The sequence below is a fragment of the Anomaloglossus baeobatrachus genome, chromosome 11 (assembly GCF_048569485.1).
Source record: "Anomaloglossus baeobatrachus isolate aAnoBae1 chromosome 11, aAnoBae1.hap1, whole genome shotgun sequence".
Taxonomy (NCBI): Eukaryota; Metazoa; Chordata; class Amphibia; order Anura; family Aromobatidae; genus Anomaloglossus; species Anomaloglossus baeobatrachus.
In genome coordinates this window covers 119,882,887-119,909,142 of record NC_134363.1, presented here as the reverse complement: position 1 = coordinate 119,909,142, position 26,256 = coordinate 119,882,887, and the positions used below count along the sequence as shown (strand labels likewise).

Sequence of the window (26,256 nt, the reverse complement as noted above, 5' to 3'; positions counted from 1 at the left end):
GTTAACTTGACGTGTTTAATATTTAATATTTCGCAAAAAAGCCTTTTTTAGGGATAAAGCTTGAAGATACATCCAATATGGAGAAACTATTTGCATGCATTACTCAGGTGTGATTTTGGCCCATTTTCCCCACAGAGACATTGTTAAAATCCTGAAGATTTCGTGGGCTTCTTCTATGATCTCTGAGCTTTAGTTCCTGCCATATATTTTTTTTTATTGGATTCAGGTCAGGTGATTGATCGGCCATTCTAGCAGCTTTTTTTTTTCTCTGAAACTAAAAGGGGGCTTTACACGCTACAATATCGTTAATGTTTTATCGTCGGGGTCACGTCGTTCGTGACGCACATCCGGCGTCATTAACGGTATCGCAGCGTGTAACACTGACCAGCGACCTTAAACGTCCTCCAAAGTGGTGAAAATTGTTCACCATGGAGAGGTCGTCCTAAAACCAAAAATTGTTAATGGTTGTTTATAGATGTTGTTCCTCGTTCCTGCGGCAGCACACATCGCTGTGTGTGACACCGCAGGAGCGAGGAACATCACCTTACCTGCGTCCCACCCGCAATGAGGAAGGAAGGAGGTGGGCGGGATGTTCGTCCTGCTCATCTCCGCCCCTCCGCTTTGATTGGCCGGGCCGCTTAGTGACGTCGCGGTGACGCCGAACGCACCTCCCCCTTGAGGGAGGGATTGTTCGGCGGTCACAGCGACGCCGCCGACCAGGTAAGTGCATGTGACGCTGCCGTAGCGATAATGTTCGCTGCGGCAGCGATCACACAATATCGCATGTACGACGGGGGAGGGTGCTTTTGTGTACGATATCGCTAGCAATTGCTAGAAATATCGTAGTGTGTAAAGCCCGCTTAATAGTTTCCTCTGGCTGTGTGTTTGGGATCATTGTCTTGCTGAAATGGCCATCCTCATGAAAATATGGTGAAATTATGTTCTTTCCATTTATGAATTATGGCCCCAACAGTGCTCATTGGCACTTTCAGTAGCTTAGAAATTATTCTGTACCCAATGCAATCAGTATGCTTTGCAACAACAAGGTTGAGAACGTCTTGAGACAGCTCACTGGTTTTACCCATCATGAGATGTTTCTTGCGTGGCACCTTGCTAATGAGACACCTTTTATAGACCAGCAGTTGAACCAGATGATCCTATTTTTCACTCTGTGGCAGGATCGCTTTCTAATTACTGACATATTTCAGCAGGTGTCATGACTTTCCATGGCTTCTGGCATCTCTCTGCATGTGTTCAATACTTTTTCCCTGTGCCATTTTTCATTTTTACACATAATTTATAGACCTCAGCAGTTTGCCTTATTTGCCTGTGTGGATTGGATGGGTTGTTACATCCATTTAGAATTTCATGTGACTAGCATCTTTAGAAATATATTTTCTTAGAACAATTGGTGGTGTATTCAATACTTATTTCACTCGCTATATCTGATTTTATGTTTTAGTACTTAATAAAATAAAAAAAAAAACATTGACTCAATTTGAGAAACTTCTTTTTTTGTTTTTTAGTCATTATGTTGATAAAGTAAATCTGCCATTGATTTTTTTTCATTTTTTTATGTTTTATAGCAATCACAAAATGATATGGTATCTTTTTCTTCTACAAATTGTTATATTTATCATCATAGCTTGTAAGCATTTTCCCTTTACTGTTTCCCATGATCTAAATTAAATCATTTGAGCCATGGTTAAAACCTCATCCCTCCTTCACACTGCACCGTCACAATTAGCTGACATTTAAGAAATGTAAAGAGAATCTGTCAGCAGTATTTCCCCACACTATTTATACGTGAATGTAGCTCTTTGAAAGACAATTGTCGCAATACCTTTACATGGTCGGTCTGTCACTCAGCTACAGAGAAATCAGAATTTGAAGTCAGATGCAAACTGAGGCTGAAGTGCTATGGTAGATCTGAAGCCTCTGTCGCTCCAGCTCTATTTCCCGCCAAGTCTTGCCTCCTCTTTCTTCACTTACAACCTCTATGTTGTGTGACTTCAGGCAAAGGAGCCGTCACTCACGCAGGAGTAGGCTCTATCAGAGCAGGGAATAGAGCTGGAGTGACAGAGGCTTCGGATCTACAAATAGATCTTCAGCTACATTTGCACATAAATTCAAACGCTGATTTCTCAGTAATGAATGACCGGACTGGTCACGGTAAAAGTATTGCTGGAACTTCTATTTTAACGTGCTTTATGAACTTAGTTTGAGGGTGACATCCTGCTGACAGATTCTCTTTAATAGATGTGACCAGAACAAAACAATTGCATTGAATTTTTTTTGTCCATGGCTAGGAAATTCCCAAAGATATTTTCTGATCTTGACAGTCATTGCAAGATGAAGACTGTATAATGCAGTTGAAACGTGCAATAGGGTGCAAGAACATATCCACACAATAAATGTACTGTAATCGTATGGTGCTTCACGAGAACAACCCAAAATGGACTATTACAGGCCAGGGTAGAAAGTGGTTAAAAATAAGGAAGGTGTTAATATATTAAAAAAAATAAATTCAGAATAGAAAGAAAAATTAATTGATTTCCTATAGTCAGTGGATACATGCTCTGTTAAATGGCAGCGTGTCTACCTTGTCACAGGCAAAAATGGCCGAAGGGACGTTCGGCGTCACATCGACGTCATGCGGCAGCCGGCCAATAGAAGCGAAGGGGCGGAGATGAGTGGGACGTAAACATCCCGCCCACCTCCTTCCTTCCGCATTGCTGGCGGGGAGCTGCAGGACGCAGGTAAGATCTGTTCATTGTTCCCGGGGTGTCACACACTGCGATGTGTAGTCCCTCGGGAATATTGGACAACCCGACGTTCAATTTTTAGGAATTGAACGGCGTGCGTGCGATGAACGTTTTACTGTTCAATCGCAATCGCACGTAGCTGTTACATGCTACAATATAACATGATGCCGGATGTGCGTCACTTACGTCGTGACCCCGCCAACACATCGTAAGATATATTGTAGCGTGTAAAGCGGGCTTTTGTCTCCAGTACGCCGAATGCTATAAGAACATATCCTAGATAAACTGCCCCGATATACTCAGCTTACTTGCACTGAGCAACAAATTTAGTAGACGTGACGAGTTCCTAGAAAAAGATGAAGATAAATGAATGAGAACAATGCTGGCCATTCTGCCCCAGGACCAATATTTGCTGTTTTGACTTCACTACAAAAAAGTAAATTGTGTCTAGGCATCAGCCCTTCTTATTAACCTTTTTTTTATTTTCAATTGTCTATAGTCTCACCGTAATGGAACTTCTTCCTTTGGGACATTCATATAGTAACGGAGGAAGAATCTCTCGGAGTCTTCTCTTTCACCTTCTGTGACAACACTGCCATTCAGTTTGGAAACAGACGGCAATCTAGGAGTTCATACGAGAGGAAAAGATTAGCAAGACCATCACTACGCTGCATTAAAACTGGAGAGGAGAATGCCCTGATCTGTCTTTCATGAAATCAATATGCTTTCACTCCCGGGTCTCCCTGCCAAAAGACTTAAATGTACCAGGGTGACCCCATAGAAATAGTGCGGGCAAGAAACTTTAGAAAGTATGAATATCATCCAGGTCATCTCCAAATTCCAGAGCGATTGTGGGACTCTTCTCACAAAGTAATCCGCTCATCACCGCAGTCTCAAGATGTTTCATACAGTGATAAAACGTGGATTTATTACTGTCAGAATTAATTAGCAGCTCTGGTCTATATGACCCGGTGCACGGCTTCATTCATCATCACAGGCCTTAGATTTCATGGATTGGCTTCTCTAATCGGGTCTGTGAGACATTTTAGGGCTACAAGGTTTATTTTATAGCTTATGAATGCCACAGAGGGAAGCCCCCTGCTCAGGACCCCCATCTATTACAAAAAAAGCACCTCTGGAAGCAGTGTGCATCTCATGTAATTGGCGGATGATTGATGGAGAGGGTAAGTAATGGCGATTTCGATATTGACTAATACTCTCTACTCCATCACAGTTTTTGATAAATCCCCCCAAAAAACTTTAAAGGGATCTGCCACCAGGTTTTTGGTACCCAATCTGAGAGCAGCACGATGTAGGGGCACAGACCCGGATTCCAGTGATGTGTCACTTACTCACTGGGCTGCTTGCTGCAGTTTTGATAAAATCAGTTTTATCTGCTGCAGGTCTCTCAGTAATCTGAATGCTGAGCTCTCTAAAACCCAGCCCGCATCACTGATTGGCAGCTTTGTACACATAAAGCTACCAATCAGTGGTGGGGGCGGAGCTGGACTACATGGCAGCAGGTCTACTAGCACTCTAGTGATAAAAATCCCAATTTTATCAGCAGGAGATTATCAAGTGACATCATTAGAATCTGGGTCTCTGTCTCTACGTTATGCTGCTCTCAATTTAAATGGCAAAGCCCTGGTGGCAGATTCCCCTTAATTCCTCCCAGTCATGTCTGCAGAGAATAGGGCAGGGAGGACAGTGTGATGACCACCCAGAGTATCAGGATTTTTGACACCTCACACCGTACACCTCCTATTGAAAACTTCAGTTGGCTGCTGTATACAGTGTTTATGAATATATCATATATTATATATATATATATATATATCTATATCTATATCTATATATACACACACACACACATATGTACACATACACAGTGAGTCCACCCGTACCCTGTCCACCACCATTAACCTGAGGAGGGCGGCAGCTATAGGCATAGAAGTGGTCTCTAGGTATAGTAAAGTAGCCATGCACTATGCAATGAAACCACCTACAGCGCCACCTGGTGGAAGTTAGCATTTTTATCTCGAAAATGGAGTGAGATAGAGAAAACAAAAGTGAATTAAAAATTTGTAGGGCATCAGCAATTCAATACGAATCGACACCTTGAATATAGAAATGATATGATATGAAACCCATGACCCCCCCCCCCCCCCAAAACATTGAATGCTGGTCACGCATATGGCACTCATTTAACTTTGATGCTCAAACTGGCCCCCGTTAGCTGCAATGCACATCTGGACTCTGCACAGCATACTGTATCTTGCTGCAGGTTGTGCAATATGGTAGGTGACCCGTTTGCACAAGCATCTGTGATACGTCGTCGTAGGTCCTGCAATGTTGGTGGAGGGGTCACATACACCTGCTGTTTGATGTGACCTCACAGAAAGAAGTCCAATGGGGTTAGGTCAGGTGAGCGTGGAGGCCACTCCACACAGCCTCCATACCCAATGACTTGTAGGAAGGTCTCCATGAAGTATCGCTTCATGTCCGCAGCCTTGTGAGTCTTACATGTTCTAATCATAGCATTTCTGTATGCAAGGTGTCGATTCGTATTGAATTGATTATAACCTACAACGTTATATTTTACTTTCGCCATCTCGTTCCGTTTTTGAGATAAAAATGCTAACTCTGTTGTTTTTCACCAGGTTGCGCTATAGGTGGTTTCATTGCGTAGCGCATGGCTACTTTACTATACCTAGACACCACTTCTATGTGTAGCTGCCGCCATTCTCAAGTTAATGGCGGTGGACAGGATATGGGTGGACACACTGTGTGTGTGTATATATGTATGTATACACACACACACACACTATATATAATATATACACACACACCGTATTTTTCGCTTTATAAGACGCACTTTTGTTCACCCAAATTTTGGGGGAAAGTAGGGTGTTTGTCTTATAATCCGAATATACGGGGATGGGGGTGTAAAATATATATATATATATATATATATATATATATATATATATATATATATATATATATATATATATATATATATATATATATATATATATATATATATATATATTATACATATATTATATACATACATACACACACACACACTGCAGGATCCAGGGGAGGTGGGGGCAGCTCTGGAGCGGTGCTGGGCGCTTGTGAAAGCTGCAGGAGGGAGACTTTGATCTCCTGCTCCCGCTCATATAATATGCACTGCCGCTGTCCATCACCGTGGTGCTGAAACAGCACTGCGGCGATGGGCTGGGGCAGCGGTGCATATTATATCTGCCTGCGCCCTCCTGTGATCGCACATGATCTCCCCTGTGTTAGATATGGCCCTCATACTGCTGCCCATTGTAAAATAAAAAAAGCTTTACTTACCTCCAGCGCTGATCTCCCAGTGTCTCTGCTGCCGCTGTCTGTGATCAGGCACACAGAGATGATATCACTCTGCTGTGCCGATCACATGACTGGCATTGAGAACCAGGAAGTGGAGGAGGAGCAGCAGCATGGAGGGAGACACGAGGAGGGACAGCGCTGAGAAGGTAAGGAAAGAGTGTTTTATTTTACTATGGGCAGCAGCCTGGGGGCCATATCTAACACAGGGGAGATGTGTCATCTATAGTGGCCATGGGCAGCAGTATGGGAGCCATATCTAACACAGGGGAGATGTGCCATCTATAGTGGCCATGGGCAGCAGTATGGGGGCCATATCAAACACAGGGGAGATGTGCCATCTATAGTGGCCATGGGCAGCACACATGGGGGCCATATCTAACAGGGGAGGTGTGCCATCTATAGTGGCCATGGGCAGCACACATGGGGGCCATATCTAACAGGGGAGGTGTGCCATCTATAGGGGCCATGGGCAGCACACATGGGGGCCATATCAAACACAGGAGAGGTGTGCCATGTATAGGGGCCATGGGCAGCACAGTGGGACGTGTGCAATCCATAGGGGGCCATGTGCCATAAATAGGGGACATGTGCCAGCAATAGGGGATGTGTGTCATCAATGGGGGACAAGTGGCATCACTGGGTGATGTGTCCCAGCACAAGGGGACAATATTCAATATAAGGGGGCCATATCCAGATTAAGGGGGGCTAGTTTTAGGATGGGGGCTATGAGGGACATATACCCTATATGATTTGTTAGACGGACACTGGGATTATAAGATGGACCCCATTTAACATTAAAAAAAAATAATTCTCTTTTCCTTCACCAAATTTGGGGGTGCGTCTTATAATCAGGTGCGTCTTATAAAGCGAAAAATACGGTATATATAAAAATAAATAAAATTTATAATATATTATATATATAAATAAATATAAAAGCAGCATTGAAAACGGACGATAAGTATTATTTCAACACATTTGCTGACCATGTACTGAAATTTCCATGTCTCAGACAATCCTTTAAAGGGAATCGTCACTATGTTTTTGCCATCCGATCTGTGAGAAGCTCTTTCTTAAAGAGTGGGGGCAAAAAAACAAACAAAAAAAACCCTGCTGATGCACAACGGCCCAACATAGGTCAAGGTGTAAATGGAAGGATTTTGAGGAAATGTGTCATTCGCCCCTTACCACAATAGCCCATTTTGACCTTCCTGAGAATTGGACATTATGTAGTAATAACTCGGGAACGCTTCTTCAAATCCCGGAGATTCTTGCATGTTTTTCCATCACACTTTATAAATAGTGATTGTGGTAAAGTTAAGGTGATAAGATTTGCATTTCTTTATGAAAAGGTCAGAAATATGACGAAAATTAAGTTTTTTAAACTGTTAGAAGGGTTAGATGTTAAGCGGCATTTTTTCAAAAAAATGAGCAATATTTATTTTTTACAGACTGATTGAGTTTTAATAGGGCCTAAAAGTCAACAAAGCCCCAGACAAGGATCTGATGCCATTTTTTAAAAATGCAATTTGAATCCACAGCATTTTATACAGTTGGATTATGGAAATGAAAAAAATGACATTTTTCCACTAAAATGAGGCTTTCGCTCCAAATTTTTTATTTTCACAAAGGGTATAATAGAAGACAATCTATGGGTGTGCCACTCGTAGAGCTTCTGAGGTGCCAGAATAGCAGAAAACTAAAGAAACAGCCCAATGTAAGAAACGTCACCCATAAGAGAATACATTTATAGGTATAGTGAGCAATTTTACCCCAAACTGTGTCACAGATTTCCTTACCATTGGGCTGTGTTACAGAGTTGTACGGGGCTGCTGTATTCTGGCTACTGCTGGGGAAGGTTTCAGGTGGCCTATGGGGGTTCCAGGTGTGAGGCCACCTCCAATCTCTTATTGATGACCCATCTAACAGATATACCAATCAATCATTACATCCTAGAGAACCCCATTCAATGCACTTTCCCATCTGCAGCTCCCCAAATCGACTGTGGTTTGGGCACGCTTCAGAGCTCAGAAGGGGCCATTTGGCTCTCGGTCCATGGATTTCACTGGGAGACATGCTGCTTTTCTGAGCCACTAGTAACGTGAAAAACCTCTATTTTTTTCCACTGATGGATCTGAGTCGGGGCTTGTTTATTTGTGGGATGAGGGGTTTTTTGTGCCATTTTGTGATGCATAACATCGCTTTTTATTCCTATTTTTGGAAGACCAAATGCAGAAAAACAGCAATTCAGGACTTATCTAGTTTTGTGAAGGCCACTTTATGCTGTTCACTGCATGGTAAATGTAATAAGAAGACTTTCTTTGGGTTAGTTCGGTTGCAGGGATGCCAGTGTTATATCGCATTTAATATTTTGCTATTTATGCACACTAAAACACCTTGAACTTTCATGAATGATCAATGGTCTAATATTCTGCAACACTAAGTATTTTACTGTACTGGACCTGTCCGTTTTAAACTGATATGAGGAGTGCTATACCCTGCTTATGGCTGGGCATCGAGGCCACTTATTGGTCTACAGCCTCCAGACCATTTATTGGCTTCAGGTTGCCAGTGCAACCCCTGGTACTGCAGGATTGTGTTGTGGGTTTGAGAATTGAGTTAAAGAGGGAACCCTCTCCTTCTGTTAACCATCTAGATGCCCCTGTCGCTAATGACAGCAGCATCTAAGGCAGACCTGGGCAAGGGGCGGCCCGCGGGCCACATCCGGCCCGCCTGCTCTCTGTGACCGGCCCGCCCGTCTTCAGCCGGTGCAGTGGAGCCGGGCTGCAGCGTGCCGAGCAAGGAGAGATCCTGTGCAGGTCCGCACAGTCAGTGCAGGCAGCGGAACGCAGGAGTCTTTCCTCTGTTCCCTGCCGGCACTAATTGTCAGTGACACACGCGCGCGCTCTGACGTTGTCAGTACTGCGCTGCGTGTGTCATTTCAAAAGTTCCCGCCGGGCAGGAGAAGAAGCAGCACAGCAGACGGAATAATTCATCCTGCACTGTAGGACCTGCGATGATGTCACGCCCATGTGACTGTGTGGGAGGAGACACAGGATGCCGGGCAGAAAGCAAAGATACTGAATCCTGAAGGAGATGTGGACACATGATGACTGGTAATAAGAAAAGAGGGGACATGAGGGTGAGGGGGCTGCAGGGTGAGTGCATATGAGGGAAGATGGAGCTGCAGGGTGAGTGGCATATGTGGGAAGATGGAGCTGCAGGGTGAGTGCATATGTGGGAACATGGAGCTGCAGGGTGAATGGCATATGTGGGAACATGGAGCTGCAGGGTGAGTGGCATATGTGGGAACATGGAGCTGCAGGGTGAGTGGCATATGTGGGAACATGGAGCTGCAGGGTGAGTGGCATATGTGGGAACATGGAGCTGCAGGGTGAGTGCATATGTGGGAACATGGAGCTGCAGGGTGAGTGCATATGTGGGAACATGGAGCTGCAGGGTGAGTGCATATGTGGGAACATGGAGCTGCAGGGTGAGTGGCATATGTGGGAACATGGAGCTGCAGGGTGAGTGGCATATGTGGGAACATGGAGCTGCAGGGTGAGTGGCATATGTGGGAAGATGGAGCTGCAGGGTGAGTGCATATGTGGGAACATGGAGCTGCAGGGTGAGTGCATATGTGGGAACATGGAGCTGCAGGGTGAGTGGCATATGAGGGAAGATGGAGTTGCAGGGTGAGTGGCATATGTGGGAAGATGGAGTTGCAGGGTGAGTGGCATATGTGGGAAGATGGAGTTGCAGGGTGAGTGGCATATGTGGGAAGATGGAGTTGCAGGGTGAGTGGCATATGAGGGAACACGGAGCTGCAGGGTGAGTGCATATGTGGGAACACAGAGCTGCAGGGTGAGTGCATATGTGGGAACATGGAGCTGCAGGGTGAGTGCATATGTGGGAACATGGAGCTGCAGGGTGAGTGCATATGTGGGAACACGGAGCTGCAGGGTGAGTGCATATGTGGGAACATGGAGCTGCAGGGTGAGTGCATATGTGGGAACATGGAGCTGCAGGGTGATTGGCATATGTGGGAACATGGAGCTGCAGGGTGAGTGCATATGTGGGAACATGGAGCTGCAGGGTGAGTGGCATATGTGGGAACATGGAGCTGCAGGGTGAGTGGCATATGTGGGAACATGGAGCTGCAGGGTGAGTGCATATGTGGGAACATGGAGCTGCAGGGTGAGTGGCATATGAGGGAAGATGGAGTTGCAGGGTGAGTGGCATATGTGGGAAGATGGAGTTGCAGGGTGAGTGGCATATGTGGGAAGATGGAGTTGCAGGGTGAGTGGCATATGAGGGAACACGGAGCTGCAGGGTGAGTGCATATGTGGGAACACGGAGCTGCAGGGTGAGTGGCATATGTGGGAAGATGGAGCTGCAGGGTGAGTGCATATGTGGGAACATGGAGCTGCAGGGTGAGTGCATATGTGGGAACATGGAGCTGCAGGGTGAGTGGCATATGAGGGAAGATGGAGTTGCAGGGTGAGTGGCATATGTGGGAAGATGGAGTTGCAGGGTGAGTGGCATATGTGGGAAGATGGAGTTGCAGGGTGAGTGGCATATGTGGGAACATGGAGCTGCAGGGTGAGTGCATATGTGGGAAGATGGAGTTGCAGGGTGAGTGGCATATGTGGGAAGATGGAGTTGCAGGGTGAGTGGCATATGTGGGAAGATGGAGTTGCAGGGTGAGTGGCATATGTGGGAACATGGAGCTGCAGGGTGAGTGCATATGTGGGAACATGGAGCTGCAGGGTGAGTGGCATATGTGGGAACATGGAGCTGCAGGGTGAGTGGCATATGTGGGAACATGGAGCTGCAGGGTGAGTGGCATATGTGGGAACATGGAGCTGCAGGGTGAGTGCATATGTGGGAAGATGGAGCTGCAGGGTGAGTGCATATGTGGGAACATGGAGCTGCAGGGTGAGTGCATATGTGGGAACATGGAGCTGCAGGGTGAGTGCATATGTGGGAACATGGAGCTGCAGGGTGAGTGGCATATGTGGGAACATGGAGCTGCAGGGTGAGTGGCATATGTGGGAACATGGAGTTGCAGGGTGAGTGGCATATGAGGGAACACGGAGCTGCAGGGTGAGTGCATATGTGGGAACACGGAGCTGCAGGGTGAGTGCATATGTGGGAACACGGAGCTGCAGGGTGAGTGCATATGTGGGAACACGGAGCTGCAGGGTGAGTGCATATGTGGGAACACGGAGCTGCAGGGTGAGTGCATATGTGGGAACATGGAGCTGCAGGGTGATTGGCATATGTGGGAACATGGAGCTGCAGGGTGAGTGCATATGTGGGAACATGGAGCTGCAGGGTGAGTGCATATGTGGGAACATGGAGCTGCAGGGTGAGTGCATATGGGGGAAGATGGAGCTGCAGGGTGAGTGCATATGTGGGAACATGGAGCTGCAGGGTGAGTGCATATGTGGGAACATGGAGCTTCAGGTTGAGTGGCATATGTGGGAACATGGAGCTGCAGGGTGAGTGGCATAAGTGGGAACATGGAGCTGCAGGGTGAGTGGCATATGTGGGAACATGGAGTTGCAGGGTGAATGGCATATGAGAGCTGCAGACTGACAGAAGGATGTGAAGGGGTGCAGAGTGTTTGAGAGGGGTAAGTTGGGGTACAGGCAGGGTGAAATATGTGGGCAGGGTGTGTGACATATGGGGGTGTAGTGTGTGTGATATGGGGGTGCAGGCTGTATGGGAAGCAGGGTGTGTGACATATGGGGGTGTAGTATAATACAGGTGTGCTATATAGGGGGTGTAGTGATGTAGTATATTACAGGTGTACTATATGGAGGTGTAGTATATTACAGGTGTGCTATATGGAGGTGTAGTATATTACAGGTGTGCTATATAGGGGGTGTAGTGATGTAGTATATTACAGGTGTGCTATCTGGAGGTGTAGTATATTACAGGTGTAGTATATTGTAGTATATGGGGTGTAGTGATGTAGTATATTACAGGTGTATATAGGGGTGTAGTGATGTAGTATATTACAGGTGTACTATATGGAGTTGTAGTATATTACAGGTGTGCTATATGGAGGGGTAGTATATTACAGGTGTACTATATGGAGGTGTAGTATATTACAGGTGTGCTATATGGAGGGGTAGTATATTACAGGTGTGCTATATGGAGGTGTAGTATATTACAGGTGTGCTATATGGAGGGGTAGTATATTACAGGTGTACTATATGGAGGTGTAGTATATTACAGGTGTGCTATATGGAGGGGTAGTATATTACAGGTGTACTATATGGAGGTGTAGTATATTACAGGTGTGCTATATGGAGGTGTAGTATATTACAGGTGTGCTATATGGAGGTGTAGTATATTACAGGTGTACTATATGGAGGTGTAGTATATTACAGGTGTGCTATATGGAGGTGTATATTACAGGTGTATATAGGGGTGTAGTGATGTAGTATATTACAGGTGTATATAGGGGTGTAGTGATGTAGTATATTACAGGTGTACTATATGGAGTTGTAGTATATTACAGGTGTGCTATATGGGGGTGTACTATATTACAGGAGTAGTATATGGGGTGTAGTGATGTAGTATATTACAGGTGTGCTATATGGAGGTGTAGTATATTACAGGTGTGCTATATGGAGGTGTAGTATATTACAGGTGTGCTATATGGAGGTGTAGTATATTACAGGTGTGCTATATGGAGATGTAGTATATTACAGGTGTAGTATATGGGGTGTAGTGATGTAGTATATTACAGGTGTATATAGGGGTGTAGTGATGTAGTATATTACAGGTGTACTATGTGGAGTTGTAGTATATTACAGGTGTGCTATATGGAGGTGTAGTATATTACAGGTGTACTATATGGGGGTGTACTATATTACAGGTGTAGTATATGGGGTGTAGTGATGTAGTATATTACAGGTGTAGTATATAGGGGTGTAATGATGTAGTATATCGGAGGTGTATTATATAGTGGTGTAGTATAATACAGGTGTATATGGGGGTGTAGTATATTACAGGTATATGGAGGGAGTGTAGTATAATACAGGTGTATATGGGGGGTGTAGTATAATACAGGTGTAGTATATAGGGGTGTAGTGGTGTAGTTTATTACAGGTGTAGTATATGGAGGGGGTGTAGTGATGTAATATATTGGGTAGAACTGAGGTAATTATATTAGTCCGGCCCTCTAAACCAATCCCAATTTCTCATGCGGCCCCATGGGAAAATTAATTGCCCACCCCTGATCTAAGGGGTTAACACCAATCATCGCCGTTGCAGGCGGGTGTCCTGGTGCTGATTGCCCTCCCTCCTGCTTCTTATCTGGCTCCATCACTAAGCCGTATACATTGCAGGAACTTGACATCCACTCTGTGGTACAATGACCTGGTAACTTTCTCCTACAGGTCTGTACAGTGAGAGTAAAAACAAATTTATATAGTATGTAGTAAATATAACTCAGTGACTTTGCTCTATGGGTCCGTATTGTTATGGTGATATATATAAAACTTTATTTTTTTTTACTACTTAAATAAAAAAAACCTTTGGAAAAAAGTTGTCTTCTTTCACCATATTCTGAAAGCCTTAACATTTTTAGTAGTATGACTGTTCATTTTTTTTGGGGGGGGGGTTCATATAACTTTTCTGAGTTTTTTTTATTCAATTTTTTATGGTAGGTGACATGACCAAAAGAACAGAGCAGGAGATTATTGTTTTATGTATTTATGCACAGGGAAATATTTTTTTTTTTTATTTTGCCATTTCCAAAAAGGGAGGGATGGGTTTAAACTTCTTTTATTAGTCTTATTTAGGGAAGTTGACGTTGCAATCACTTACACAAGTCACTGGAACACTAAAGTATAGTATAGTACTGTGTAATTACCAGTCTGCTATGATGCCCAGCCATGAGCGGAGTGTGATAGGTGGAGCTGAGTAGACTTATGGCTGTAATAACTGGTGATGGGCGAGCAATAAAATGACGGGTGCTCGTTACTTCAGTTGAGCAGGTTGGATGCCCTTATGGGTTGGACTTGAGTAACGAGTATTATGGAAGTCAATGATTGGCCAGTTAGAGTCTCCGTCCACGTATAGGCAACCACAAACAGAGCATTTCTGGGGGGAGGGAGGCGGGTTTTTTTTTTTTTTGGACATACTACATCAAAAAACATTATTTTTACCCCAGTGAGAGCCATCCAGAGACTATGAATGGCTATCCCTAGGGTGCCTGTTCACATTATGCAGTGACGCAAGTCTGTGCTTGGTGTTCATTGTTTTATGTACGAAACATGTGAGCTTTCGCGATATTCGGCCGAGCACTGCGAGTACCTGAGCACCCCGATGCTCAATTGAGTACCGAACTTGCTCGCTCATAATTAATTATACCTTATTAGCACTCTGCAATTAGAGATGAAGGGAAACAGTGATGGGCGTTGGAAACAATCCTCTTCTCCCATTTCTATCCTCTTAAGTGCCTCTATCCTGATTGACAGTGGCATCTAAGAGGTTAGCCTGCTGAGATCAGAGGCTAGCTCCGTACACAACAGTTACTCTTGGGTGCTAGCTGTAGAAAAGATGACCAATAACTGTATGGAGCAGAGAGAGTTACTTATAGTAAGTGTGCACATGTTTCATGAGAGCAAGGCACATGTCGATACGAGGTTAAAAGGATTGTCCAATTAAAAAAAAAAAAGAAGTTACACTTCTCTGATGTTAAAATATTTTTGAAGTTGACAGCCCTTTAAAGTTTTAGTTATGTTTTCAATTTATTTCTTTGAAAGTATTTCTACATAAAGGAAGTCAGATGTGCTCTGAGACACCTTCAGCATTGCCTCCTTTCCGCAGCATTCATACGGAGATGCATTGAGAACAGTAATTATTGTCCAGACAGAATGACTCTGTACAAGTAGACTACGTACCTTGCAATAACCAATTTCCTCCGCTCCTCTGTGCTGTAAGGCTCCACAAGAGGTATACCTAGCAATCGGATTTCTTCCAGCATGGGCAAAGTGTTTAGTCTCTCAATGTCTTCCCAGGAGTTTATACCTATAGAAACAAAGATAAATGTTCCTAGGTCGCATTGTAAACTCCGCAGTAGAAGGAAGCTGTCAACTGCGCCTAATAAGAGCCATCTCCATGATACAAAGCGGTGTCTGTGCGGAGAATTTAAACACAACCTGTCATCACCGGATCCCCTAAGATATAGACATGGTGGGTTGGGCGGGTCATGTAGGGGCTACTCTTACATGGCAGAAACTGCTGTACAATGGAGGACTGAGCGTTATTATGTGTTCTGCGGACAATGCAAATTATCCAAAGAAAACCACTCTATTAGCAGAGATCTCCTTAAAATTACAGTCCCAGTAAGAAAAATAGGGTTCAGTTCTATACCTCAATTTATAAAACATAAGGAAGAAACCCCTTGTATTGTTCACCCCCCTATGTTTCGTTCATAAGAGAAAACTAGGGACACGTTCTCTTTAATCTGAAAGGTAAAATATAGTGGAAAAGATTTTTAACATGTTAATGTGTAACTAAAATGTACTAATTTTATACATTTGCTTCCTAAATGCATATTTAAGCAGCTACTGATTTACATTTGCAGGGTGTCTGTAAGCCCTTTATCTAACATAGTGTTCCGCTACAATTATAGAATGCGGTCAAAGCTCCTGCTCGGTTCTGGTGGCTCACTCTGCCCTTCTCTCAGGGTAAGGCTGGGGCCACACGGGGACTACTGCGATCCCCTTGCATGACACTCGGCTCGTGCTGGCAGTACAGCAGAGCCGAGTGCCATGCATGTGTCCTTTCAACTGAGGTCCGTTCGTGCGAGCAGACCTCAGCTGCGGGGGGCGGGCTGGCACTCAGGAGGGGAGGGAGGGATTTCTCTCCCTCTCTCCTGCATAGCCGGCTATTGCCATTCTCGCACTGCACTAGCGGTACACCGGTGTACCGCGAGTGCAGTGCGATTTTTCTCTCGCCCCATTCACTTGAATGGGTGCGAGAGAAAGACTCAGCTTACAGTTGCAGCATGCTGCGATTGTTTTCTCAGTCCGATTAGGGCTGAGAAAATAATCGCCCATGTGTGCTGACACACAGGCTAGAATTGGTCCGAGGGGAATGCGATGTTTTATCGCACTCCACTCGCACTGTTTTTCTCGCCGTGTGGCTTAGGCCTTAGAGATAGCAGCAGGAAGGGGAAGATGTTGTGCACAGATTTCCACAATGTGGCGGGAAGAAATCATGTAGAGTCTCAGGGAGGACATAAAAACAGGCTATAGAAAAAGAGAACAGCACATGAAAAAGATAAGAGAATGGTCAAAGCTATACTGATACATGACAGCAGGACCCTGGATACGGACAAGTATTACACAGTCTATATTACTGGGGGAGATAGCGAAAAAAAAGAAAATCTTAAAGTTGAATTACGCTGTAAACTGCAGAGGAAGAGGCTGAAAATGAATGAAGGTCTGGACATTTCAGGATAAAACAAAAAGCAAATTTACCAACTAAAAGTAACCACTTACAGATGTAAAAATTATTTTTTCTAATATTAAAAGTGTTCAAAGCTGTTAAACCTTAATGATACTACTAGGAGATATTGGATTGTTTTTGGTCTGTGGAAACTTTAATTTTTTTATTTATTTACGGAAATCAATGCTGGCCTAAAATTTCCCACTTTGCTAATATTAGTAAGTAACATTTCACTATATTTCCCCAATCTATGGGAAAAGAAAAGACCATCACAGAATTTCTACATTAATTTAGGTGTTGAGAAACTGAACGAACACAAGGGGGTGCACTCGTAATAAATTATTAGAGGATATTAAAAGAGGTATTCTCAAGTTGTCTCTTGAGCAGCTCAAAGCATTGTAGTCTCCTCACTTCCTGGTATCTGGCAGGGCGGGCTCTCCTCCTAGAGTGACAGCTGTGAGGAGTAGTAGAACTGTAGTATGAGTAGAATATAAAGCTCAGCACAACTTCTGCTATAACACATTCCACGAGCAGTGGTTTGTTTTGAGTCTACACTGTTATTACTGTATTTACACATAGAGATAACCGTGCAATAGAACAAGCACACAGGTCCAGACAGGGAGAGCAGAGAGCTGTGATTAGGAGACCTGCTGTGAAAGCTGTGGGCTGGAGATTAAAGGCAACCTGTCAGGTCCAATATGCACCCAGAACGACGAGCAGTTGTGGGTGCATGTTGCTAATCCTTGTCTAACCGTCCCTGTATACACTAGCATAGATAAAGAGTAGTGATGAGCGAGTACTAAAAAGCTCGGGTGCTCGAAGCTCGGGCCGAGCCTCCCAAGATATTCGTGTACTCGGCCCGAGCAACGAGCCCAATGTTATCCTATGGGAGACCCGAGTATTTTTGTGAAATGACCCCCCGGCAGCATGGAGAAACCCTAAAAATGTCACAAAAGACTCAGAAGAGTGCTCAAATGACACGGCAACAGCATGGGGAAGACCCCTTGAAGCATTTATCACTCAAAAGTCACAGCTGTGAACAATTTTGTCCGCGTTTCACGCCATTTTTACGGACTCACCAGAAAACCTTCCAAAATGACCCCAAAAGGATTTTTCATGGCAGAAATGTTAAGGGCACATACCCAATAGTGAGATAGAGCTGGTGTATGTTACTTTTTGAGATTAATACATGAAAGATTTTACGTGAAAACATTGTGTGGCACTCCGATGTCCCTGAGAAGAGACGTACATGAAGGCCTCTTGAGTCTAATGTGCCCATTTTGAGGAAGTGAGTCTTTGTAGTATTTTCCTTTGCCAGGGCAGTCCAAAATTGTGAGGTTCACCAATGCCCCTGCATAGAGACGTGCATGAGGGCCTGTAAACCTGAAGTGCCCATTGGAAGGAAGTGGGTGTATTATAGTATAGCCCTTTGGCAGGGCAGCCAAAAATTGGGAGGCTCCACGTTGTCCCTGGGTAGAGACGTGCATGAGGGCCTGTAAACCTGAAGTGCCCATTGGAAGGAAGTGGGTGTATTATAGTATAGCCCTTAGGCAGGGCAGCCAAAAATTGGGAGGCTCCACGTTGTCCCTGGGTAGAGACGTGCATGAGGGCCTCAAAACATTAAGTGTCCATTGTCAGGAAGTGGGTGTATTATAGTATAGCCCTTAGGCAGGGAAGCCAAAAATTGGGAGGCTCCACGTTGTCCCTGGGTAGAGACGTGCATGAGGGCCTCAAAACATTGTTCCCATTGCAAAGGAGCGGGTCTCCTGTCGTTGTAATGTCCATTCTGCAAAGAATGGGCGAAAAAATTTACCACTGGGGGTATACCTGAAACAAAGGCCTAAGTATTGCAATTTGTAACGGTCATCATCATGGTGGCGCATGAGGAGAAGGAGGAGCAGTCCAGCGATTATCCAAAGTCCAGAAGTGTGTACCCATGGGTGAGTGGAGGTACATGGCAAACTTTAAATTCCGCTCTTATTTGCTGGTGGTGTGGTGAAGTCTGGCCCAATCCAACCCTTGTTCATCTTGATCAGAGTCAGCCTGTCAGCATTTTCAGTTGACAGGCGGGTGCGTTTATCTGTAATGATTCCACCTGCGGCACTAAAAACACGCTCTGACAAAACGCTAGCAGCAGGGCAGGCCAGGACTTCCAAGGCGTAGAGAGCCAATTCATGCCACGTGTCCAGCTTGGATACCCAATAATTGTAAGGCACAGAGGAATGTCGGAGTACAGTTGTTCGATCTGCAAGGTACTCCTTCAGCATCTGGGCAAACTTAGGATTTCTTGTGGCACTACCCCGCACCTCAGGGGCTGTGGTACGTGAGGGGCTGAGAAAACTGTCCCACATCTTAAAGACTGTTCCCCTACCTCTGGCGGATTGGACTTGTGCCTCTCTCGGCTGTACGCCTCGGTTGTCCACTGATTCCTGACCTATGCCGCTAGCGTTTTGTGAGGGGAATGCTTTGCCTACTTCCGTGACTATGGCCTTCCGGAACTGCTGCATTTTGGTTGACCTCTCCTCCACGGGAATAAGAGACAAAAAGTTCTCCTTGTAGCGTGGGTCTAACAGTATTACCAACCAGTAATGATTGTCGGCCAAGATGTTCTTAACGCGAGACAGGCAGCTTACCATAAAGTCAGCCATGTGCGCCACACTCTTAACAGCCAGGACTTCAGTAGCCTGACCAACAAGATGACTGAACATGCTGTCCTCCTCCTCCTCATCTACCCTGTCCTCTGGCCAGCCACGCTGAACCGAGGATATGACTGGTGTGCATGTCATATCCTCAATTTGGCCGGAGAGTTGCTCCATGTCTTCATCCTCCTCCTCGTCATAGTCCTCCACTGCACGTTGTGATGAGACGAGGCTGGGCTGTGTGTTATCATCACCCACTCCCACTACTGTTTCTTGCTGCAACTCATCGCGCTCCGCCTGCAATGCATCATGTTTGTTTTTCAGCAGAGACCGTTTTAGAAGGCAGAGTAGCGGTATGGTGACGCTAATAATGGCGTCATCACCACTCACCATCTTGGTGGAGTCCTGGTGGAGTCCTCAAAGTTTTGGAGGATGGTACATAGGTCTGACATCCATCTCCACTCCTCAGGTGTTATGTGTGGAGTTTGACCCATTTCCTGACGGCTTAGGTGATGCAGGTACTCAACAACTGCCCTCTTCTGCTCACATATCCTGACCAACATGTGCAGAGTTGAATTCCAATGCGTGGGGACATCACACACCAGTCTGTGAGCCGAAAGATGCAAACTGCGCTGAAAGCCGGCAAGGCCGGCTGAAGCAGTAGGTGACTTTCGAAAATGTGCAGACAGGCGGCGAACTTTTACCAGCAGATCAGACAGCTCTGGGTATGACTTTAGAAACCGCTGAACCACGAGGTTGAGCACATGGGCCACGCATGGAACATGTGTCAGCTGGCCTCGCCTCAAAGCCGCCACCAGGTTCCGGCCATTGTCACACACGACCTTTCCTGGCTTAGGTTCAGAGGTGTGAGCCAGTGATCTGCCTGCTGTTTCAGAGCTGTCCACAGCTCTTCTGCATTGTGGGGTTTGTCACCTATGCAGATTGGCTGAGAGAGAACCTTCTGAAGAAGGCGGTATGCCTTCGAAACGCGTAGACTTGTGCCAATAAAGGAAAGGATTTCACTTTATCCATCGGAATTGTGGTTTTCTAGCGCAGCATTTAACCCGGTTCTCTCTCAGCCATCCTGTTATCTACTATTTCTGCATCGGGGCTGCTGCTGACCACTGCTGCATAATCTGCCTATATGCTTGCATAGGAGTTGTGCCTGTCACAACTGAAACAGGTGAGTGCCTGTCTTTACATGTGTATTCCCTCATCCATCAGATAAGACCCTATTTCTGCGCTTGTTTCTTCCACAGTTTATTCTCCTGACCTATGCAGATTAGCTTCAGCACAGCCTGTTGCCGCTTCGCCGAGGCAGTGCTGCAGTGCTTCCAGCTTGTGACTGGTGTGGAGGGTACAGTGGATGAGGATGCGCAGGAGGAAGAGGAGGCTGAAGAGCATGACATTCCGGAGCTGTAGAGTGTGGGTGAAACACTGACTGAGGTAGGGCCTGCAAACCTTGGTGTGGGAAGGACGTGTTCCGTCCCTCGCTCAGACTGGGTCCCAGCTTCCACAATATTAACCCAGTGTGCCGTCAACGAGATGTAGCGGCCTTGCCCACAAGCACTTGTCCACGTGTCTGTGGTTAGGTGGACCTTGGGTGAAACAGCGTTGTTCAGGGCACGTGTGATGTTTTATGACACGTGGTTATGCAACGCGGGGACGGCACACCGGGAGAAATAGTGGCGGCTGGGGACCGAGTAACGTGGGACAGCTGCCGCCATCAGGTCACGGAATGCTTCTGTCTCCACCAGCCTAAAAGGCAACATTTCCAGCGCAAGCAGTCGCGAAATGTTAGCATTTAGAACTGTGGCATGTGGGGTGTTGGCAGTATATTTGCGCCTGCGTTCAAAGGTTTGCTGAATGGATAACTGACAAGGACGTGCTTGATGATGTTGTTCTTTCTGCGTAGGCAACTGCAGGTGCAGGAGTGGAGGAGGCTTGTTCGCAGGCAGCATGGACAGGGGATTGGCTCGCATGCACAACCAGCGAAGACGTAGCAGTGACATCAGCAAGCACTGCTCCTCGACTCTGTTGTACTTCCCACAAAGTCGGGTGCTTGGCTGACATGTGCCTGATCATGCTGGTGGTGGTCAGGCTGCTAGTTTTGGTACCCCTGCTGATGCTGGCACGGCAGGTGTTGCAAATGGCCTTTTTTGAATCATCTGGATCCAACTTAAAAAACTGCCAGACTCGGGAAGACCTAACATTTGTACAGGCACCTTGTGTCGTCGTGTTGTTCCGGGGAACGGTTGCCTGACTTCTGCCTGGGGCCACCACCCTGCTTCTTACTGCCTGTTGTGATGCTACGCCTCCCTCCCCCTGTGCACTGCTGTCCTCGCTCTGCATATCCTCCTGCCAGGTTGGGTCAGTTACTGGATCATCCACCACGTCGTCTTCCTCTTCCGCACCCTGCTCCTCCTCCTGACTTCCTGACAATTGTGTCTCATCATCGTCCACCACTTGTTGAGACACGTTGCCAACTTCGTGAGAACGTGGCTGCTCAAATATTTGGCCATCTGTACAGACGATCTCCTCATGACCCACTTCAATATGAGCTGGCGAGAGGCCAGAATGTGTGAATGGAAACGTGAACAGCTCTTCCGAGTGTCCAAGTGTGGGATCATTAATGTCCGAGGAGGACGTGTACTCAGCCTGGTGGTAGGAAGGAGGATCAGGTTCAGAAATGTGCGGTGCAGTATCACGGCTACTGACACTTGACCGTGTGGAAGACAGAGTGTTTGTGGTGGTGCCAATCTGACTGGAAGCATTATCTGCTATCCAACTAACAACCTGTTGACACTGGTCTTGGTTCAAGAGCGGTGTACTGCTGCGGTCCCCAAGAATTTGGGACAGGACGTGCGAGCGACTAGATGTGGCCCTTTGTTGTGGCGAAATTAGAGCTTGCCCACGACCTCGGCCTCTGCCTGCACCACCATCACGTCCACTTCCTTGTTCCTTGCCAATGCCCTTGCGCATTTTGCAATGCTGTGCACTGCTGACGTGTATATTCACTACTTGTGCGTTATATCAAAGTTTGTGGAAATTGCACACAAGTGCACCTGTACGCTGCCACCGACAGGCACACACGTGCGGTTTTAAAAACCAAGCACGGACGCAATAAGAACCTAACAGGTTTTTTTGGGGAGCGACAATTACAGACAAGTCAGACACTATCTGGACTGTTTTACACTGTGTACACCAGCCCCAGATATGATGAAGGCTGGTATACGGTCACCACTACCCTGCCTGCCTGCCTGCCTGTATACTGGTACAATAGTCCTGACAAGGACTCTTCTGGTCACTAGCCTGTATTCAGACCTGGCTATACCCTGCCTGTATATAGCAACAATAGTCCTGAGAAGGACTCTGCTACTGTACTCCGACCTGGCTATACCCTGCCTGCCTGTATATAACTAGAATAGTCCTGAGAAGGACTTTTGGTCACACTGTTTGCAGCCCTGCAACTGAAAAAGCTATAAAGGGCCGCAAAGCTTTCCCTGAATCAGCGACACTCTCCCTGCACTGACTGTCTGGATAGCTGTGAGCAGAGCACAGCGCGCCGGCCGGTATAAAGGCTCGGTCACGCTGTGCAGGCCGGCCAATCACTGCAATTCCACAACTAACAGGGCTGTGGCATTGCAGTGGTCTGCCAGCCAATCCCTGCATGAGGGCTGGCTCTCAAAAGAGCGCCAACATGCAGAAATGAAGACCACGAGTACAGCACGAGTATCGCGAGATTACTCGGTCCCCGCCGAGCAGCCCGAGTACAGCGATACTCGTGCGAGTACCGAGTAGTTACAAGCATGCTCGCTCATCACTAATAAAGAGATCTTTAGAAAAAGTATTTCTAAATATCTTTTACCGTACGCTAATGAGCGAGGGTACTAGTCCCCTGGGCGTTAGTCGCCCCTTATTAGCATGATAGCACACCCACAGGGGTGTACTATCATGCTAATGAATACACAGCGTTACATCTCACTCACCTCTCCGCCGCCATCGCTGGATTTCGGCTCAGTGCGTATGACCCCAGAGGTTGGGTCATGCGAACTACTTCAGTTTGAAGCCAGGACACATACACCTGGCTTCATAGTGCGCATGACCCAAACTTCGGGGTCATGCGCACTTAGCCGAAATCCAGGGTCGTGAGGCAATGGTGGCTGAGAGGTGGGTGAGATCTTCCTGTGACGCTGTGTATTCATTAGCATGATAGCACACCCACAAGGGTGTACTAACATGCTAATGGAGCTGACTGGCAAGGGAAGCAACGCCCAGGGGACAAGTGCCCTCGCCCATTAGCATACGATATAAGATCTTTAGAAATACTTTTTCTAAAGATCCCTTTATCTATGCTAGTAGATACAGGGACAGTTAGGCAGGGATTAGCAATATCCACCCAGAACTGCTCGTGGTTTTGGGTACATATTGGACCAGACAGGTTCCCTTTAATAACTGCATCACTATACAGAAGATGAGAGACAGACAGATGATGTAAACAGCAGGAGCGTACACAGAAATCTTGGGGCCCATAGAAGAGGTTCTGATTAGGCCCTCATCCCTCCCCCCCAAAAAATAAAATACACGTTTCGGCTGGGTCCCATATCTCAAAACTTTGAAGCCCTTACAAAGCGGCCCCAACACAGTATCATCCCAACTGTGACCCCTATACAACCATCTATGCAGTTTAATGGCCCACACTAGCCCTATAAACAGTATAATGGCCTCAGCGCAGTATGATCGACCCCACACAAACCTTCACATTGTATAATTGCTTGCATGCAGTATAATGGCCCTCAAATAGCCCTCCATAAAGTATAAAGGCTCCCTCGTTGCCCTGCAAACATTATAATGGCCTCCATATAACCCTCCAAATATTAAAATGGCCCTCACACAGCCTTCAATATTCTATAATGGGCCCCCCATATAGTATAATGCACTCCCATAGCCCTCCATATAATATAATGCACCCACATAGTATAATGCACACTTCATAGTCCACCATACAGAATATGGCACACCCCTTAGTCATCTATATAGTAGAATGCACACCCTATAGTATTACGACCACAAGTGTACTCACTGGTTTAATTTAATTAATAAATAATCAGCTCCCACTGTTCCCCGCTGCTCTGGTTCCTGTAGTAAGAGGTCTGCAGCTCTGCTCATCTTGAAACAGCAGGCACGCTCTAATGACATCATTGTGACCGATGTGCCGGGACGTCAGCCACAGAGGGAAAATGATGGAGGAGGAAGTGTCAGCAGAGCGCTCCCTCTTTCACTATTTCTTTCAACTTTAGCCAGGATGCCGATACAGTTGAACAGGTGGGTAGAAGTGGGGGCCGATGCTGACTCTGGCACCGGGCCCTTGTGACTCACAGGCCCCATAGCGGCGATGTAGTCTGCCGCCATTGGCAGTATACCACTAGTGAGCAGCGAACTGCTGTATAGAAATCAATGGGCTGGAGAGAGGAGGCTGGGATGCTAAGAGCTAACCCCTCTCTTGCAATGTAACAGCTGCGCACTCTCCACCAGGCACTAGACGTTCGACTCCATAGAAAGGAGTTCTGCACTATAAAATAAAATCTCTCATTGCAGGAGAATGGCAGCAGGTACAAAAAAACAGGTCAACTGAAACCATGGTTATTTTCATGCTGCCATACTAACTAAAGCAATTAACAACTTGAAAATAGCACTTTAAAAAGGGAACCTGTCGTCAGATTTGGTGACTATAAGCTGCAGTCACCACCAGTAAGCTCTTATATACAGCATTCTAGAATACTGTATATGAGTCCAGACCGCTCTGTAGAACATAACAAACAAACACTTTTATAATACTCACCTAAGGGACGGTCTGATCTGATGGGTGTTGCTGCTTTTCAGTCCAGCGCCTCCTCTCTCCATTTTGGCGCCTCCTCTCTGCGGCGATTGGAGTCCTTCTTCTGAGACCCGTGTGCATGACGTGTCCAATGTCATCCACACTAGCCAGCATTTTGGTCCTGCACAGACGCACTTTGATCTGCCCTGCTCATGGCAGATCAAAGTATTGTAGTGCGCATGCATGGGTGGTTTTTGACCTTTCCTTGCATCTGCGCATTACAGTACTTTGATCTGTCCTCAGCAGAGGAGTTCAAAGTGCGCCTGTACAGGACCACAGTGTTGGTCTGTGTGAATGACATAGATGCGTCATCCATACTGGTCTGTGTAGAAGGAGGACGGAGATCGCAGCAGAGAGAAGGTGCCGGACCGGAGGGCAGGAACACCCATTGGACTGGATAGCCCCCCCTTAGGTAAATATTTTAAAAGTGTTTTTTATGTTATACACCGCGGCCTGGGCTCTTATATACAGCATGTTAGAATGCTGTATATAAGGGCTTACTGGTGGTGTCCGCAGCTCATAGGGGCCAAATCTGGTGACAGGTTCCCTTTAAGTTCTGTTTTATGAAACAAGAAGTGCACAAATCAGTTTCTAGAGAGTGCTGTACACCAGCAAGTTATCATTTGATGCATCCAAATGGTGCATTTTATTAATAATGCCATTATATAAGGGAATTTCTACGGTTGCTGTTCCCTCATCATTATTTTCAATGGATTCCCAAAATACTTTTTGGTATGTAACAGACGCAAAAGGGCGGTGATATTAATGTAGATAATTTAAGACATTGTTTTTAGGTCTCCAAACTTTGATCAGGTTGTACAATTACAGGGTCACCACTGATGGCGATATCATGGTTAGTATGGAGTACGGTCAAGACCGCTCACTTTCGTCAGTATGCTGCTAAGAATTACCTAAATAGCTAATACATATAATTGACATATGTCCAGCCCATGACTAGCCTTTAAATAGTAAGGCTAGAAACACAGACTAGAGAAGATGTGAAGCGCGGAGATGAAATTAGTGCAGAACTGATTCCATTATTCCCAGGATAACATTAGCGGAACCATTCCATACAACAGAGAACCTAATTACCTGCCATGATTAATCCAACGCCTTACTT

The 26,256-nt window shown here is 45.9% G+C and overlaps 1 protein-coding gene across 1 annotated transcript in view; it reads right to left on the bottom strand.

Moving 5' to 3' along the window:
- Positions 1-26,256, bottom strand: part of TBCEL (tubulin folding cofactor E like) — a 131,098-nt gene that overhangs the window by 9,390 nt on the left and 95,452 nt on the right. Inside the window, exons 7-8 of the mRNA XM_075327631.1 lie at positions 15,068-15,194; positions 3,271-3,387 (exon numbers count right to left, since the gene is read on the bottom strand). Coding sequence (XP_075183746.1) covers positions 3,271-3,387; positions 15,068-15,194 — 244 coding nt within the window. The remainder of the gene's footprint in view (positions 1-3,270; positions 3,388-15,067; positions 15,195-26,256) is intronic.